The sequence below is a fragment of the Lissotriton vulgaris genome, chromosome 5 (genome assembly GCF_964263255.1).
Source record: "Lissotriton vulgaris chromosome 5, aLisVul1.2, whole genome shotgun sequence".
Lineage (NCBI taxonomy): Eukaryota > Metazoa > Chordata > Amphibia > Caudata > Salamandridae > Lissotriton > Lissotriton vulgaris.
Window position 1 is genome coordinate 704,688,111 of NC_141693.1, and position 20,191 is coordinate 704,708,301.

General features: G+C 42.6%; 1 protein-coding gene across 1 annotated transcript in view; it reads right to left on the reverse strand.

The window, feature by feature from the left end:
• Positions 1 to 1,449: 1,449 nt before the first annotated feature.
• Positions 1,450 to 20,191, reverse strand: part of LOC147711417 (polycystin-2-like protein 1) — a 3,079,390-nt gene continuing 3,060,648 nt past the window's right edge. The window contains 2 exon segments of the mRNA XM_086920165.1: positions 1,450 to 1,467; positions 1,469 to 1,660. Of these exon segments, the coding sequence (XP_086776291.1) occupies positions 1,450 to 1,467; positions 1,469 to 1,660 (210 nt within the window).

Genomic DNA, 20,191 nt, shown 5'->3' on the forward strand with positions numbered 1-20,191 from the left:
AGAAAGCTGTTCAACTACATTAGCTTTCAGCAAACTCTCAATTATTTTTTGCTACCAAAAAATAAGTGTGCACTGTTTATGTGTGGATTTCGTAAAATGGATTTATTGGATGAACAAATGGCAGTCATAGACAATATGAATCAAATAAGGAGTTCCTAGCCACACCTATTGCCCCTGCCAGCGCTGCCGATGTAAAATGTAAATGTAAGGTGTTTTGTAGCGCGCTCAATTACTACCGGAGTATCCTGGCGCGAATGACCGCTGGGGAACCCGTCCTGGCTTTCCCTGTGAGATGGTCCCTTGCTGGGTATTTCCAAGGTGAAGCCAGGCATCCCCGGCGTCTGTGGGGGGCCGTTGTAGAGATGAGGCAAGCTTAATGCCCAGAGTTACCGAGTGTGATCACTGCCCAAAGTGGGCACCGAGGCGAGAATTATCAGTCCGCTGACCCTGGTCCGCGAACCTGCCGCGTCGGGAATCGAACCCTGGTCCCGGGCCGTTCTCAGCCTCCGGGTCTGCCGCCTCTAACCAGTGAGTCACACCTCTCTACCGATGACAGTACAAGCGCAACTATTAACCATCACACACCTACAAGTTTGACAATTCATACCCTCAATGTTACAAGAATGGCTTGGGTGGCAGGTATTAGTAATTTTTATTGTATGTTGAATGAATAAGCAACTCATGTTGTCCTCATCCTCAAATTAGCTAAACTGGATCTCGATGTGGCAGACTATTCTGTGTCCCGCTGTTGACAATTAAGTGCTGGTGAGCACCGGAATCCACCTCTCAAATTAAGCACTGCTGTCATGCTTCTTACTCTAAACATCTACATTTGCATTATATGTGTGAAAGGAGAATGTTCAAATGGGGACTTTTAACTCTAATGGAAAAAAATATATGCTATTATATTAGCCGTCTTCTATTTAATGTACATACTGCTATTATACTGCTACTGCCAGTAACACAATTATTTTTGGCGTTAAATTCGATGGCAGCGAATTTCAGAATGTATTAGGATAGAAGCTACATTGTAAGCAGGTTATTAGCCCCATTATTTTGTTGAGTGCTGTTTGATTTTTGCCTGTAAGTTTTTCTCTTTGCCTTTTTTTTTCCCGATAGTTTGAGTACTATTTTTAAAGACAAAATTATTTTTACCTGTATTGCTTGATAGTCGATTCCTATAATTATGATTCACATCGGACATACGGTCCTCTGTGTTTCTGATTAAATATCCCCAACTGTATCTTCCAAAGTAGACCAAATGGAATGTTTTTGACTTAGCCTCAATGTTCAAAAGCTATTGCCCTTTGTGTTTTCATTGCTTTTCTCATGACAACAAAAATGCAAACAGTTTTTTTCTTTAATTAGATATCGTGGTTGAGAGCACTCTCCATATATATATTTATAGCTGGGTAATACTTGACAGTAATGGTTAAGACACGTTTTCTCCTAGAAAGGAAATCTACCGGGTTATTTTTGCATTTTGTGATCAAGGAGACCATGACTTTTAAATGTTTGGGTATACAATGTTAGAAATTCCCAGAGAAGCGTTACTGATATTATTTTTCAACACATATTCTGTTTCCATTTCTTCTTGTTCTTCTTTTACAAACTGATCCAGATTTCGCTGAAGACGTTCTTCCAAGTTAAGCAATTCCTCCTATAAAACAATATAGAAAATATGCATTAAAAAGGCTCAAAGGATTGTGTAGCCAAATAAAGTTACAGCATGCATCGTTAGGTTTCATAACATACACTGTACGTTCCATAAATTGTCAAGCTCACTCGTATAGAAATGTAAAATAATACATTCTTACACATAATGCTTTTATTATGTGGCCTAACTTATATCATCCGTTTCTTTGGTATGATGTGGCGGTGCAAATTGTATTTTTATGACATTAAAAACAAGTTTCTATTACTTGGGCATCAGTCCGACCCTGAGCATAAACTCTCATTCAGTTTTCCTCCAAGTCAGCTCAGTGGTTGGGCCAGGGCAGGATGTAATCCAATTTACTCATCCCGCCCAAACTGGGCCTGGGTCTAGGAAAATAGTGGCCTCTGCCCCATGATGGAGCAAGGATTTGCACATAAGCAAGTTGCTGGATAAATCCTCTCATATAATACCATAATAAATTACTAATAATTGTTTGTAGTACTCATTTTACATGATATTCCTACACATATTAGAAGAAGGGGAAGCTTGCCTATGTGCCTACTAACAAGCAACTCAAGTGCAACTAAAATGGCTGCTAAAACAGGGGAAATAAACTGCGAATGCTCCAACGGTATGAATTCATAACGCTTGGAGGGAATGCTTTGCTTCTGCGCAGTAACACTAAACATAGCCGCTTCAGAACTCACATGCTAAGCATCTGCTCTGCTCGAAATGAAACTGTGTTTTGTACTAAGTGCTACTGCATAAATAATTATTTTTATTAAATGGGATTAGAGTATAGATAAGTGGTGAACAGTGAAATCATTTTATTTGAATCTAACATCTTGTCTTTTTGATTTCTCTGTTAGTTTGGAAATTGGGCTTAAAAGAGAGTTGAGGCTAATATTCACATGGTCCATGTGCACAGGCGCATTAGAAAACAACTCAGGAGTCATGATCTCAAGTCTTGGAACCCGATCAAGGACACCCCTTTCCCATGTCCTGAGAAACAGCGGAACATCCTGACGACTCAATGGACAAATGTAAAAATGTTATACAATGTTATAAAACACAATATGAAAACGGGTGGGTAATAAAGCTGGTGTGTAACAAATTAATGGCGGGAACATAAGACAATGATCTTAAGAAAAAGTATTACATTTAGCATGGTGTGATGATCATCCCCTTGGCTTGTCCAATCAGACTTAGCAGTTTACACAAGATTGAAACATTTAGGGGTGGAACATGCCAACAACAGGTATCATTGGGGTAGTTAGTTAGATGAAGTAGGCTGATCCCTTCCAGAACACTGAGTGATAGAGATGCTGTCCAAATTCTGATCGAAATACCTGAACACAGACTTAGATTTTTTTTAACAGATAGAACTAGAAAGGAACTTTGCGGAAGAATCGAGGAGGCAATAGAACTAGGAAGGAGTATTGCAGAAGAATCGAGGAGGAAACTAGCATCAGAGAGGGGCTTGATGCTGGCAGAAGAGGTTACCTGCCATGTCCTAAACTTGTCCGGATTCTGTCACCTGAAACTTTTCCGAGGGGCCCAAACTCTTGGCCAGAGGAGTCTGATCTTGCACCATCCTAGGTAAATATAATCTATGTATTTTGCAATGTACATTTTCTCTCTATCCTCTTTTTCCTGAGGTACTCATCACTTAAATGTATAGTCTAATTTAGCTAAAACAGATCTTACCTCTTCAGAATGATGGAGTAACACTGTAATATATAATTGGTGTCACTTTAAAAATTAAGATAAACCTTTAAAATCTAAACTGAGTCTGTGGTCATTAATGAATAAACCAGGTAAATATTTCTTTGTTAAATTATCAATACTATTCAACCAAATAGATCCATGTGCAAGAAAGGGTTTAGTAGTTAAATAGGCTCAAAATTTGTAGGCAGATCGGACATATAGAAAAGCCCTAAATTGATCTCCAGCATGTTTCATTGACCGGATATTATAAGTGAGTGTGGTTTATGAGCTCGAATGTGTGTATATTAGTGAAAATTGTCCGCAGGTTGGTGTCTCGCTGGATCAGTTTGCTGGTAGCAGAGGTACGGTTAATATTGATTACTTTGGTGATTATTGGTTATAGATTTAAGTATTAACAAACCTGTTTGTATATTGTTTAATGTTGTCTGGAAATTCCCAGGAAATGTATAGCGGGTGATAGATGGAAATCCCACTGCAGTAAGGTTACTGGTCGGTTTTGAAAATTTAGTTTTGAAACAGTGAAAATGATTGTTAGTGAAGAGTTCGCTGGTGAAATTTCGGTGTTATATCACCTAGAAAGGGTAACACTGGAAAAGTAGCAGGTTCTTCTAAACTTATGTAAAGTGTGGACGGAAGGGTTTTACTTGTAGTACATGAAGAGTAAGCAGAAGGTTTTACTCGTAGTAAAAGCATCTATTGGTTTTGTGAGACCGACAGGGCAGAAAATGTTTTTAGTTGATATTAATGAAAATTTTGGTGAAAGAATAAAAAAATATATGTTTTTCGTATTACCTTGTGAAGGGAGGGTCAGCTGCTGGAGTTGCACTGACGTCACAAAGTGCAGCGCTGGGATTGGCCGAGTCAGCAGGTGTGAGTGACAAAACAGGGAATTGTAAAGGAGGGATTAGGTACCGCACTGGGATTGGTCGAGACAGTAGGCGTGTGAGTTACGGAGAACTGTAACGGAGGGGTCAGTAGTGAGGAGTGAATACTGACAACAACTAAAAGACGCGCTAGTATTTGATAAAAGAGTTTAATAAAATAAACCTGATTGGAATAAGAGAATAAACACTGCTATAAGATTGGAGAAACGAAGTATAAACAAAGGTACAAATCATTTTAAATTAAAATAACATTTTTATGTGGAAACACGATCCAACGTTAATAGGGAATGGCCCGGATAGGAGACATTTGGGTTTTGTTAGACAAGAATTCATAAGAAGAAGAACTATGGAGAGGAAAGAAAAATGACATTTATACAGAAAATCAAAAATGATTCCAAAAAGGATAAACCTATTAAAACTAGAGAAGAAATTCGTATCCCACCGTCTCAAACTCCTGCTTCATTTATGATGATGGGAAAAGGATATCATACTTGTATTTGGTTAGAAAATTGGATCGAATATACAAAAGGTGATGGAATACTAGCTTTTCCAGAACATGGAACATTCAATGGTAGAATCCTTCACAATTTGAGGAATAGAATGAATGAATTAGAACCCAGACCTAGATTAACCCAGTATGAAGCGCTAGAGGAGTGGGAAATGGAGGCATTTGATTCAGACAGAACTAGGAGTACTAGGGGTCATAGAGGATTCTATCCTAGGACATTGCACATAAAGCGTGAAGATCAGAGGAAACAATGGAGACAGGCAATGATTACAGAAGGACCATATCCTGTACAAATGTCAGATGAGCAATCTGGAGGCAAATGTACAAGGAAAACTAAAACTATGACAGGTTGTGGTGAATCTGAAGATGAGTTTATGGAAGACATTTTAAAAAAGAATCCTCCACCATACCAAGAAAGACCCAACCAAAATATACAGAGGGCACCAGCTTTAGAAACTCCATTGGTTCCTGAAGTTTTGCATGATTCATTAAATGAAAGAATATTACAGTAAAAAGAAAGAGAAGCCATAAATAAAAATAAGGATGAATTAATACATAAAATAACCCAATTGAGTCTACATCCGGAAGCATTAACCAAACCTGTGACTATAGGTCCTGTAGTCCCATTATATGGGGATAAAAGAAACTGTTCTAACCCACCAGTTATGGCTACTCCTGTAAAGGAACTAAAAAAGAGAATATAATAATTGAAGATCAAGCTAGTGAATGTGAGTCCGTAATATCATTAATGGGCTTACCAATTATAGAACAGATAAATGAGACTCCAAGAAGGGCTACCCCAAGTACTTCAATAGAAATACATATTAGAAACTTCCACAGAAACTAGAAGTGCTACCCTAGTGTCACCAGAAGAATAATAAAGATAGGCACAGGGAGTAGATAAAACAGTACCACAACAAAATATTTTGAACATTTACAGATTAAAAATAGAGTTAGAAGAGATGATAGCTGGAAATGTGGGAATAGACAGATTAAATATGTACTGTGAAGAAGAATTATTATTCATATGTAGAAGCATAACCAAAAATGTAAAAATATTTCATGAGAAATCTTGCTTCAGAGATGGGAATTGAAATGGGGAAATCCAAGGTACTGCAGAAACCTTACTGAGCAGAATTTACTGACAAAGACGTAGGAAATATGAACATGTCAGGAAGGAAACTACAGATTAAAGAATTGATGACAATCTGGCAGAAGTGGGGGGATTAGACAGGTGGGAGGCAAGGTGGACTAAGAAGAAGGAGGAAGCACAAGTAAACAAAACTGCATCAGAATATGTAGTAAGAAAAGCTAAAAAGACAGAAACATTGTGTCCTATGAGAGATGTACCCGGAGGGGAGTATGTACATGTTCCATTGACTAGGCAAAATATTTTATCATTTACAAATGATTTTCCAAAATTAAGAGAGAAGCCAGTTGAATGGTACAGACAAGTTGAAAGGTTAGTGAAAGTTTTGAAGGTTATGTTGAAAGATTTGGATGGTCTGTTTGACATATTTATTTATTTTTTATTTTTTTATTTATTTAACACATTTGTAGAGCGCTCTGTTACCCGGAGGTGTCCTGGCGCTGGCTTGATTGAGCTAGTATGAGTGAGTGGATTAATGGGTGAAGAGCCAGGTCTTAAGTTCTCTTCTAAAAGCCATCAGGTCCTGAGATTGTCTGAGCGCAAGTTGAAGTTTGTTCCAGGCCTCTGCCGCCCCAAGGGAGAAGCTCCTGCCTCCCCAGCGAGCTCTTTTAATTCTGGGGACAGTAACCAGAGCCAATTCCCCCGATCTCAGGGTTCTTGCTGGTTTATGCCAGCGGAAAAGAAGTTTCATGTATCTAGGGCCCATATCATGTAGGGCCTTAAAGACCATACATAGTGCTTTAAAAGCAATTCTCTTACGAATTGGCAGCCAGTGTAGAGTCACCAGGTTCTGAGCTACCGATGCGAATTTGGGAGTATCGGTGATCAGGCGGGCGGCTGCATTCTGCAATAGTTGGAGTTTATTAAGAACACTCTGCTGGGCGTTTAACATCAAGCTGTTACAATAGTCCAGGCGTGAAAGCACTAGACCTGTAACGATAGTTTTCCTGTGTTCCTTCTCCAAATACGGGAGAATTTTTCTGATGGTTTTGAGGGTATAGTGCAGGGAGGAAGAAAGTGCGTTAATCTGGGGTTTGAAGGACAAGGAGTTGTCCACCAGTATGCCCAAGTTTTTTACTTTATCCACCGGCGAGGGGAGAGGTCCCATTTCATCTGGCCACCATCTCGGGGACCAGAAGTTATCCCTAGCTCCAAAGAGCAGTACTTCTGTCTTCGTGGAATTAAGTTTAAGACAGTTTTGTGCCATCCAGCATCCCACCTCATGCATGCAGTTTTTGAATCTGTCTGCTGTGTTGTCAGTATTGCCAGGTAAAAGTGACACCACTATCTGTGTGTCGTCCGCATATGCCGTGAGGTGAAAACCGAACGATCGAATCACCAGGGCAAGGGTCGCCACATAAACATTAAAAAGGGTGGGGCTAAGTGAAGACCCCTGGGGAACTCTACAGGGCAACACAAATGGATGTGATTCATGGTCTCCTAGGGCCACTGACTGGGTTCTGTCGGACAGGAAGGCCTGTAAGATTTTTAGTGCCTTTCCCTGAATTCCACAGGCCCTCAACCGGTCCACCAACAATTTGTGGTGGACCGTGTCGAAGGCCGCGGAGAGATCCAGCAGAATAAGGGCTGCTCTGCCTCCTGCATCCATCACCTGCCTGATGTCTACCACTGATTTGATCAGGGCGGATTCCGTGCTGTGTTCCACACAAAAGCTGTGTTGGGAAGGGTCAAGATGATCCCCTGTTTTTAAAAAGGCGCTTAGTTGTGCATTCAGGCTGCCTTCCATTATTTTAGCGGGGAGGGGAAGTCGAGCGATCGGTCGATAGTTATTCATCTCGGTGATGTCTAGATTGTTTTTTTTTTAGCAGGGGCAGGATGGAGGTTCGCTTCCATCTGGATGGATATTCCCCTTTCTCCAGCATCTGATTAAAAAGGGGAGTAAGTCCACTTGCAATGACGTCTGGAGCTAGTTTGGCTATTGCAGTAGGACAAGGATCATGAGGGGAGCCTGATTTTATTTTTAGTAGGCGCCTCACTACTTCCTTTTCAGTAATGGGCTGAAAGTGTTGGAGTATTACCGAAGAGCTGAATGGCTCCGGGCCCTCCCTCGGGGGAGGTGTCTTAACTAGGCTGTCTAGGGAAAAGAAGATGTTTTCTACCTTTTCTAGAAAGAAGGTGGCCAAATTTTCACAGAGTGGAAGACTAGGGGGAATTTCTGTAGTTTTAGGGTTTGCTAATGATGAGACCGTTTGAAATAATTCTTTGGGGGTATTGCTGGCTTCTTCTATCTGTTTTGTAAGGAAAGCCTTTTTTGCTTGTAAGATTCTTTCTTTATAACGTCTTTGCTCTGAATTAAGGATTTGCTTGTCTGAATCACAATAATTCATTCGCCAGATCCTCTCCAGTTTTTTACACCGTATTTTATGTTCCCTGATTTGTTCTGTAAACCAGGGAGCAGCGGGAATTGCCCGGGTGGAGTAGGTGACTTTGGGGGAGCCAAGAGTAAGCAGGCATGGTCCAGCCAAGCTGTATAGGACATAGCTGCTTCCTCCACATTGTCGGAAAGAGGAGTCAGGGAGTTTTTTAGTATGTCTTCCAGCTTGTCCCCTTTGATGTTCTTCCATTTTCTAACCTGTCTCGGAGCGTTTCTGGTGCTAGGTGGTTTCTCTGGAGTAGCGAGGGAAATCGTGAAGTAGATCGCTGAGTGATCTGACCAAGAGACTGGTATAACCGATGTCACTTTTAGACTGGGATGATTCGAGAAAATCCCGTCTAGGGTATGTCCTGCTTTGTGTGTAGGGTCAGATACCGGTTGAGTCATGTCGACCCCCAGCAGTAGGTCGATTAGCTCTCGGGTGTCTGTGTCTGCGTCACATTCCAGATGAAAATTAAAGTCACCCAGAAGAGTGAACATTTGGGTAGATGCTGCAGCTTCGAGTACTCTTCTCAGTGCTACTAGAAATTGGGCTTTCGTACCTGGGGGTCTGTATACAAGACAGCCACTAAAGGATGAATGATCTGAAAGAGTGAAGTTGAAAAGCAGTGACTCGTCAAGGCCAGCGGGACCGGGTTGAAAGGAACCTCTGATGTTTTTATGATAGATAATGGCTAGACCACCCCCTCTCCTCTTGTTCCTGTTTTTGGTGTGGCACACATAATCCTGAGGGGTGGCTTTGACTATGTCAGGACCTGACGCTGCATCAGTCCATCACTCAGTGATAAATGCTATTTTAATATCCTCATCCTGGATTAGCTCTGCTACCTCCGAGCTGTGTTTAACTAAAGACCTCGTGTTAAGAAGAAGGCAATTGACCAGAGGGTCTTTTTTCCTAATTGGGACAGTATTTTGGTTCCCTTGGGGTGCAGTAGGTTACCAGAGCCATAGTGGTACCTACTGATTTATAGACAGATTGTAAAATCACAGTAGATTGGCCTAGTGATGAATATCCAAGAGATGAGAAAACAGGTGCACCTTTGGAAGAAGTGATGAAGAAATATAACCAGGTGATTACTTTCTTGAAAGGGAAAATACCTCCAAAAGAAACTGATTGGATAAAAATAGATAAAACCACACAAGAAATAAATGAGACTGTCCATGCATACTATGAACGTGTTTTGCAGTTTAAGCGGTATAGTGGATTTGAAAATATTGGTGATAAAAGTATGGGACATTTTGTGTGTCAGTCAGTCAGACAAAACCACTTTATTCAATTAATCAAAATCATAAAAGTTCACATAAGAATCACATACCATTAAAATATAATACGGTGATACAAAAATAAGAAAACCATCCCACTTAAAACAATTTCGTGATTTTTTAAAAATACAGTAAAATTCATATTACAACCATTGCTGGGCATCTTATTTTTCCCATCAGAACAGCAGCTGCCAAAAATATTTACAATATTAAAAATATTACAGGGGTTATCCAATAATAGCAGGTACAATAATGCAGGTTTGACCTGTAGAAACCCCTTGCCTCGTATAAGTGGAATATTAACTTCTTTCTAATATCAGAATACAAATCACAAAATAATATAAAGTGCGCAGTATCCTGAATTGAGCTGCGGTCACAATCACAAAGTGCTGCATCCTCTGGCTTGCTCCAGCCATGGAAGTTCCCCAATAAGAGGTGGATCAGATTAAAACGAAATCTTATCAGCAGCCAGCCATGGAGAGGTTTTGTTACTAACTTTAGGTAGGGCTCAATAGATGGAGATGTAATTAATAGAAAATGAGCCCTAACCAGAGGTTTTTTTTAATTCCTCGCTCTCCCGTTCCTGTACCTTTAAACTCTGGAAATGTTCTTTAACCACCTAATATCACCTTTGACAATTCCTTCCGGTATATCATAAATTTCTGGGCGCCCAAGTTTTGAAAACATTGCCATAATATAAGAGAGCCTGGGTATATCAGTAGCTCTATCGAAAATGACACAATCTTTCAAACTCTGGCGATTTAGAGTAAGTTCAAGGTTCAGTCATGTTTTTATCCAGCAAATTAGGGGAGCCATGCTCATCAAGTCGGAAACATAACCCATCCCCAGCTCCTGATGGATGGCAAAAGTTGGAGTCAATTGGGGGAGACAGAAGTGACTAGGGGTACTTGTACCCCTATTTTGCTTCACCATATGTCGCTATCGCTAAACATTTTGCCTTATAGATAGAGAGAATAGCCTCACAGGGCTTTCCTCCTAATCGTCGGGCGAAACTTAATAGGGTAGATGAGGATCTTCCTACACTATTTCTTTTTGCTAAAAACTGGGGGGCCCAAGAGCATCTATCATCAAACGGGACCCCTAGATAAGTAAAAACCTTCACCCTTGTGACCTCTACCCCTTTACAATAAAAGGTTCTGACTTTATTTTTGCGTAATCCCATAGTCAGGACATGTGATTTAGCGATATTTACTACCAGGTCCACAGAGCTCATAAATTCCCCAAAGGAGTTCAGTAGTCTCTGTAGACCTAGTGGGGTATGAGCTAGTAGGACGACATCATCCGCGTATAGGAGAACCGGGATGGTACAGTTCCCTACACGCGGAACGTCCATACTAGCTTTGCCCAAGGTTTTATCTATAGCATTAATATATAGTGTAAAAAGTAGAGGGGCCAGGATACACCCTTGTCGAAGCCCTATGCCAGATTTAAAGTGTCTTGTGCAATTGCCCTCATGAGTCACCCTCACGGCCGCAAACAGATCCCGATGCAGATCCGCTAAAAAATATACCAAACAGGGGTCAATCCCCAAATCAAGCAAAATGGTCCACAGCCTCGATCTGTTCACCAGATCAAAGGATGTGGATAAATCCATAAAGCCCAAATAAATGGATCCCTTGGAAGCTATGGTATACTTATTTATTAATAGATACAGATTTAGGCACTGATCCAGTGTACTTCTGCCTGATCTGAATTCATATTGAAAATTGGACAGACTCCCGTTTTCAGTCACCCAGTCTGAGACCTTATTCAGGATCACTTTGCCTAAAATTTTAACAGCAGAGTCTATTAAAGAAATATGCCTGTAGCACCTGGGATCCCCTCTGTGCCCCTTTTTAAAAACAGGAATGATAATAGAGTGGGACAATGAAACCGGAAACCCCTGAACAGCACCAGCATTAAAAACATTAGTTAGAATATTGGCTCAAAGTTTAACGTTACCCTTATAAAGATCCGCAGGAACGCCATCGGGTCCAGGAGCCTTATTACTAGCATATTCTGTTATTGCCCTCTCAACATCCTTCTCATTAAACACTTGTACAGGCAAGGGAAGACTACTGGCGGGGGCCAGAAAGGGTTCAAACACCTCATTACTTGCATAAATACCTTCAAAGTGAGTCAGCCACTCTTCTTCTGGGATATTAATATCAAGTAAGCCATTCTCCTCACCCGTGAGCAGTGGGCTATCAACAATATCCCACAACTTTGAGCTATCCTTTAGGACTTCTTCAGACGTTAAAGCATCCCATGCCGCCATTTTAATTTCATTTTTCGAGTCTGTATAGTTCATTTATATTATTTTCTAATATTGGCTATAAGGGCCTTATCCCTAGGATTAGCTTTCAGAGATTTTAATGGGTTTTGATGGGCCCTAGAGCATTTAGAATCAAACCACCTTTTTTCTTGTTTAACTTTGGGCCTAGAGGTAATGGTTAGGTCTGTAGCGACCTGTCTACAAATAACTTCAAAGGCTAAAATAGTTGCCCCCTCCGAGGTAGAGCAATCTGCACATTTCCTGATGTCATCTTTGACCTTCAGACGTAAACTATCAAGGAAGTGATCAGGGACTACTTTTGCCCATTTTAATCTCCTCCCTTGGTCTTTAGTAATCACGGTAATAGGCCCCTTCATAATAGGTATGACATCTATAAAGAAGAAGCCCTTATCCAGCTCTAAGATGACTGGGTTGTGATCACTAAAAGGGGAGCATATAGCGTAATACATCAGTACATTCCCTAAAAGTGCAGGGGATGTAAATATATAATCAATAATCGTCTCACTTTCCCTTGCTTTAAACGTTACAACCCTCTCACTGTTACCCAAAAAACCTGGCTCATAGAGGTCAGCAGATGATAGAAGTTCTTCAAGGGCCTCCCCTTTAGGGGTATGCTCAAAGTGGGGTGGCAACGAATAGAGGGGACCATGAGTTTCATCAATTCGACAGTTAAGATTACACAAATGAATATTAAAATCATCCATAAGAATAATGTAAACATATGTGGTTTGCAGCACTTTATAAGTTTCTAAAAACCGTGTCAGGTAGCAAAGATGCTCATTCGACTACTCACTCTTCCCACAATTCTAAAAAATAATTATCAATGTTTTGGGATAATTCAGGGTAGTGAGCTCGGCTATTAGGCAATTAGGAGAAGCTGAGTCTAAGATCGTTACAGAGGCCTTTAATTTTACAGAGAAAAGATACATCAACCCTCCCTTGGCTCTACCCGCTGGTGTTGGGCGGGCAGGCTGGAAATAAGATTTAAAACCATCAACCCAAAAATTATTGTCCTTATCTCAGGTCTCTTGTAGGGCTATAATATCACAGTCAAAAACAAGCTTTAGCCATCCCTTTTGGACCATAGCCCTGCTATGTTCCAACTCATTAGCCTAAATTTAACACCCGCCTCTGCAGCTATACCAGGCCCGGTGGTAGGAATTTGAGGGATAGTAACTATGGGTTCTAGTCAGTCATTCTCATCTAGACGAGACAAAGGCAAAAACCTATTAGATAGAGCTAATGTCTCCTTTTTATTGGTTGCTGTGAGAAGTTGGCCTGGTATATGATGATCACTAATTCTAGTGAGCACCTTGCACCAGTCCAAACGACCCTTATGATGATTGGTTGTAAGTCAACCTTATAGACCAGAAATCCTAGGGGTAGCATGGACCAAAGCAGTCTGAGGCTAAACTCAAGAGGGCATGTGAAGCCAGCTGTTTTACCATATGCAATCCTTTAAATACCAAATGAAAGGACACCACACAAGTTACATATTACAAAATATATGTATTTATTTCTAGAATAATCCCCTATACTCTTTATGAGCACAGAAGCACAAGCGTTAAACAAAGAACTCAATATAACATACAATAAGCTGCACAAATATGGATAGGCCGGGTGGCCACTCAAACCATATATTAAAAATGTGGTATAAGTACCACGTCACGAACAATGGTAAGGCCTAGGGCCTTGGGAATCGCTGGGCCTACACTGGACTAACGAAGGTTAGGACATAAGATGCCCACAGGATGCGGGTGCAGTGTCTATAGGCAACCGCGTTTACCATACAAGTCAATGGTGCGTAAAAATCAGAAAGTTATAGGTTTAGGAGACTTCCGACTGGACTAGAACTTAGCCACTTGAAACTAGGACACTAGGGATGTAAATAACTATAGGGGCACCGGAGTACCCTCTTTACCTCACCCACAGGAAGCGGGTGCATAGGTGCCAAAGTGCGTTGGGTTTCTTTGTAGAGTTCTATGGAGCCTGGAGGAAAAGATGCTGCAGGCGGCCAGGAGAGAAGAGTCCGGTTGGATCCAAGGGTGGATCGAAGATGTAGAGTACCTGAAAGCAGAGGGGACAGAGTCTAGGTCACTAGCCAGTGACCAGGATGGAACCAGGACGGAAACCAGGCGATGCCGGGTTGCAATCAGGTGCTGTCAAATAGTTTGTCTCCGTTGCCACGTGGACCAGGAAGGATCGAGGATGACCAGCTGATGGACACGAGCTGTCCCACAAAGGTTCTTGCTGTCGGCGGTGTCGGTTCTCGAATCGGAGTCACCAAGCCTTGGCAAATGCAACCCACGCAGGACTCGAAGATGGCTTTTGGATCGGACCAGAAAGGTCAGATCGGTGGCTCCTTTTTAGGGGAGCAAGGGCCAGTCTTAAGCAACCAGACCAGCAGTTTAAATTTGAAGGTTCATCGTCTCAGAGGCCACTAGACAACGGGCAAGTGACCGGACAACGCGTCGAGCAGTAAAAGTGAAAAAAGGGCCCTACGCAGCACTCGATGAGTGTGGAGAGGTGATCTTCAGTGCACAGGCTGCTCGGGGCTGGGGCTTCTTAATCCCCAAAGCACAGCCTTGAGGGTGTCTTGGGAGCTGCATAGGAAGCACTTCGCTGGCTTTCCAAGATGGCCGGTCCCACATCTCACGTCGCCTCCATGGGTCTCAGCTTTGCTAGGACTGTGGATCGGGCTGTTGGAAGTCGGGGAGTCCAGGTCTTGACGGTCTCTGTTGTTCGAGCTCCGGCGGGAGCAACGGCAAAGAAAACCTTTGAGCGCTGATTGTGCCTGCTTGCACAGGGTCAAGATAAGAATTTTTTAAGATTAACCAAAAATGCAGTACTTAGAAATCACTAGCTCTAACTGGCTATCTGGTCACGATTGACTGGGACAAATCCAAAAGTTCAGTCCGACTATGTTGGAGTGTGGGTCAGATTCAGGAGTCACGCAGACCCGCTAATAGTACCCTGGATGCGTGGAAGATCGTAGCTGATGCGTGGAGGAAAGGAGGGGATGTGTCGCTGTCTAAGGTGACGCGTTGATTCCAAAGTCGGTGCAATGTCGTGGATGCGTCGAAGACTGTAGACAATGCGTTGTCCAAAGGAGGTGATGTATCGCTGTTGAAGACGATGCGCCATTTCCAAAGCTGGGCAACGTACTGGATGCATCGATTTCAAGAAGCAATGTGCATCGGGCTGATGCGTTGTTATCGCGTCTCTGGCTGTAGGTGAAGCGTAGCGCGCAGGGCCATGCGGGGGAGCAGAGTCTGAAAAGTTGGAGCTGTGTTGAATATCGTGGGTGATGTTTTGCGCAGTTGGCCAACGGTGTTCGCGGCTTTGGTGGAGGACTCAGCAATGTGTCAACGATGAAGGGAAAGCAGCAATGCGTCAACGTCGTAGGGTAATGCGCCGGTTACAACTGGCACAACATCCTTGATACGTTGGTTTCTTGGGCTGCAGCACCAACCACTCACTTCCAAGGGCCCATGACTGGTTTTCAGACCACTTGGCAGAGTAGGACTCCCAACAGAGGAGCCCAGGTGCTGGTAGCAAAATGGAGGGGAAGCCTTTGATATCCCTAAGGCTTCAGAAACCAGGGGGAAACCGAACATGCCCTTTTAGAAATTTTAGAGTTGTAGGTTGTAGAGAGTCAAGTGCAATCCTTTCACATACAGGCAAGAAGCAGCATGCAGCAGGCCAACACAGCAAAGCAAAGAGCAAAGTGGCAGTACCTCCGGGCAGCATAACTGCCCTTGTTCCTGGTAGAATGTCCTCAGCTCCAGAAGTGATCTCAGTACCTGCCGTCAGAAGTCCAGTACTTATACCCATTTTAGTCTTTGGAGTAGGGAGACTTCAAAGAAAGGTCTTTTTAGGGCTCAAGACAGCCCTGGCTCCATACTCACTACGGGGGATATTGAGCCCTTTGAGCGGGGTCAGGTACATTTCTATTAAGATGCAGGTGTCAGCTGCTCCCTCTCACTCTAGCTCAGGGTGACCCATAAGCCTGGTGAGGGGCCATCCGGACGTGAGTGGCACACCGAAGCTCCCTTTGTGTGTGACTATCTAGAGGGAATGCACAAATCCCAGCTGTCATCCAACCAAGATGTGAATTCCAGAGACATTCAAAAGGCAATAAAGAGTTTAAGTAAGAAAATGCCATCTTTCTGAAAGTACAAATCGAGGTATATACAGCTCAGATGCACTCACTTTAACAAATTATAATCAAAAAGAACATGAAATTCAAAAACTGTATGAAGCCAGTGTGCACCCAGTAGGAGACGCTGCCGGCCGCTAGATTCAGAAGGAAAAAAAAGCAAACCCAGATGAATATCCGGGATGCTAAGTGCACTACTGTAGGTCACTGAAAAAGTGTACAAAATGTCAAAAACACAATATTAAGCAAGTATTGCAAATTAAATCAGTCCTTCAACAATGTAGACAACAGATGAATCTGTGAATCCTTTCATCAATGCAACCGTAGAGAACCGTTGTGTTGCTCAATCTACTTTTATTTCCAAATGTTGCAGATGAAATAAAGTTAATTGAAAAAACTCAGATCACAAGATAACAAAAGTATCCTAAGTGAAGACGGTTAGTCCCAATGCATTTCGGGCATTACAACAGCCCTTCGTCAGGGGATTCTGAAACTTCAATGTCATAAAATGAATTGAACAATTTGCTCATCGTAACATGCTAAAGAAAATAGAATAGTGAAAATCGGCTAGAACGGCTGATGAGGGGCATATGAACGTGACGCTAATATGTGAAGGAACTTTACAAAATAACCAGAGTGCACTTCAGTGAGAGCTGCAGAAACCACTAGCGATGTACAAAAGAAACCAATGAGAGAGACACTATGTGTTCGCTCTGTGTAATGAATAAAGCACTGAAAGATGAGTTGAATCCCAACTCAATGTGCAACAATAAAATAGAAGAACCCGACTGCCAAGCTCACCCTGATGTGACAGTCGAAAGTAAACGTATAACCAGGGCTCGAGTCGGGGTACCACGCGGGTGGACAGCGTCCCCTCACTTATTTTACCGGGTGGAGGCTGTTCCCGCTGCCAAACAGCTAGACTTCACTCTTTGGCCTCTCTGTGACGAGATCGGAGCTCACAGCACGCTGCACACGCGCTGGCTCCTCAGATGCAATCGCACCGGAGGGGTGAGCGAGGGGAGGCAATGAGCCCGATGATGCAAGCCACCTTTCGTGACGTCACTTCCTGTCGTGACGTCACTTCCGGTGACAGCGTCCCCCCCACTTCTTTTTTTAGGACTTGTGCCCTGCGGATAACCGAGAGTGTACCTCAAAACCGTAATCGTCTAAGAATAACAGTAAATGGGGTCCAACCAGACAACAGCTGTAAATAAACCAAAAGGTCAAAAACTGAACTATGTAAACCAATGTGCAACTGCTCTACAAACTGCTAAATAAGCAGTTTAAAGCTCACCGTTTCAAAGAACAGGTATGAATGTTCAGAACAGCCAGTACAAGGGTGATCCCCAGGGAAAGCATGTGAAAAGATCCGCCTTTCCTGAATCTTTATCGCGGTGCGCGAGTGCCGACCGTGATGTGACTGACGTGACCATAACCATAAATATAGGACTAATTGGAGAAGACAAGTGTTCGTGGTAAATAAAGATAGTTACCGGGTTAATAAAACAAGTAATATAGATCTCCATAGTTACGAGCATGTGGGTTTAGCCAGTGTGCTCGGACGTTAATCTGAATTAAAAGACATATTATATAGCAAGCCTGTGTGGATTGTAGTTTACAATACAATACTTTGTTGTTGTTATCTCTGATTCAGGTGGTTTTTTTCTCTCTGATTCAGGTGGTCTACTATCAAGAGGAAAAAAACAAGTGATACAGCAATTGTTCCTGTGTGTCTGGTTTCAGATTTAAACCAGCTTGTATCTCTAAACTTCTATTTTTGTTTAGCAAAACAATTCAAGACATACAACTTTACTTAGACTGCCATGTAAATGAGCATCCTTTTGACAGATCTTAAAAATAAGTGTGGTATGGTCTACAATATTGTCACGTCCTTCAGGATGCAGTTAGAGGAACAGCTTCCATCATCTCTACAAACTGCATTACCCAATACAACGTGAATGTGCCTGCTTGACTCATAAATTGAAATCACACCCCAAACCCAGAGCAGGATTCTTCGAGCGCATACGGATGCCGATGTTCGGTTTTGCGGTATGGAGTTTAAGCATGGGCGGAAAATCCGTTCCGCTCGCGGATTTTGCGGATTTTCGGTACATTCGCAATCCGCGAACGCTCGCAAATTTACAGAAAATCCGCAAATTCGCACGCAGCGGATTTTTTTTTCTTGGTGATACAATTTTGCGGCGCGCAGCGTTCACTTACCGTCATTCAGCGTTTGCCGAGTTGTTTTTCTCTATATTTTGCGAGTGCTGTGCCATTTTGGATCTTGCTGCGGGATCCCGCGGGAGTTTGGCGAGCGCGATTACGTCATCGCGGCTTGCCACCTTGCACAGCGAGAGTTTGTCAACGTGAGTACGCCGTGATCACGTATCGCGAGAGTTCGCAATTGCGAACTTGTAGATGCGGCGGGCAGCAACAATCTCGCACTCGCGAAAATACAAAATTTGCAATTCTGCACAAGAAATCCACCAGCAAGCAGCATAAACATTCTGGAAATGATGATTTTTAACAGAATAACTTCTCAGGTTGACATTTGCCTGCACTTTTTTTGCAAGGAGTCCATTTTGGGGGGGGGGGGAAGGAAGTGCCCCACAGTCTCCAACTTCCTGTTCCTGTCCAGCAGGCTCCTCCCAGTGCTTTCTTCATGTGCTGGTCACTTTCATTCGGATTCTTCACCTGGAAGGATTACCTTTTGTGGATGCTGCTGGATATTTGGATTTGAGGCCTTTTTGACTTTCTTTGGATCACTTTTGGATTAGAAATTTCACAAGTAAGTTTGTTTGGGGCATTACAGTTGCTGCAACTACAATTTGGAATTTTCGATTTTTGGGCTGTTTTGGGGCCTTTTGCCCAGGGGTACTCAGTGGTGGGTGGACTGAGTATTTCTGTGGGGTGTCTTGAATTTAAACATCATGAAGGGCCTGGATGGCTTGGGATTGTGCTGATTTTTCTGTGATTTTTGTTTTTTTGGGCTGTTGTTGTGGCCTTTTCACCAGGGGTAGTGAGTGGTCCATGGGCCTAGTCTTTCTGTGGGGTGTCTTGAATTTATACATCATGGAGGGCATGGATGGCATGGGATTGTGCTGATTTTTCTGTGTTTTTCGATTTTTGTGGGTGTTCATGGGGACAGGCCATGTGGGTGGGGCCCATTTTGAGTGCTGCTACAGGCAGGCCCTGGCCATGTGCTGGGAGGCAGGGGGCCATTTTGAATGCAGGCAGTGTTCTTAGGTCTGCAACCATTTTGCCTAGCTTTCAACCTTTATGCCCAGGGGTTTATTTATTTATTTATTTTATTTATTTATGCGATTTTATATAGCGCGAACTTTACCCAAAGGTGTCAGAGCGCTTTACATAGGAACCAGTTTCAACCATAATGACTGATGGTTACAATCGGAAAAACAGATTTGCAAATTTTTTACTTACATAAGAACCAGTTGAAAACATACGGATTTAGGATTACATGCGTTATAAAAAAACTTAGGATTATATGCGTTACAAAAAGGTACAAACAGAAAAAAATTGCAAATGTACAAGAGATAGAATCACACAAGGAGGATACACAAACGGATATATTCGAGGCCTATACTAGTAATATCTCTATCAACATAGGGAGGGGATACACGTGGATATACTCTAACAGTCACATAGGGGACTAGTCGTTAGAGTTATGCTAGGGTTATGTTAGGGTATGTTATGCTTGGGTTATGTTAGGGTAGTGAGTTATGCATGGGCCTAGTCTTTTTGTGGGGTGTCTTGAATTTAAACATCTTGGAGGGCCTGGATGGCTTGGGATTGTGCTGATTTTTCTGTGATTTTCGTTTTTTTGGGCTGTTGTTGTGGCCTTTTCACCAGGGGTAGTAAGTGGTGCATGGCCTAGTCTTTCTGTGGGGTGTCTTGAATTTATACATCATGGAGGGCATGGATGGCATGGGATTGTGCTGATTTTTCTGTGTTTTTCGATTTTTTTGGGGTGTTCATAGGGACAGGCCATGTGAATGGGGGCCATTTTGAGTGCTGCTACAGGCAGGCCCTGGCCATGTGCTGGGAGGCAGGGTGCCATTTTGAATGCAGGCAGTGTTCTTAGGTCTGCAACCATTTTGCCTAGCTTTCAACCTTTATGCCCAGGGGTA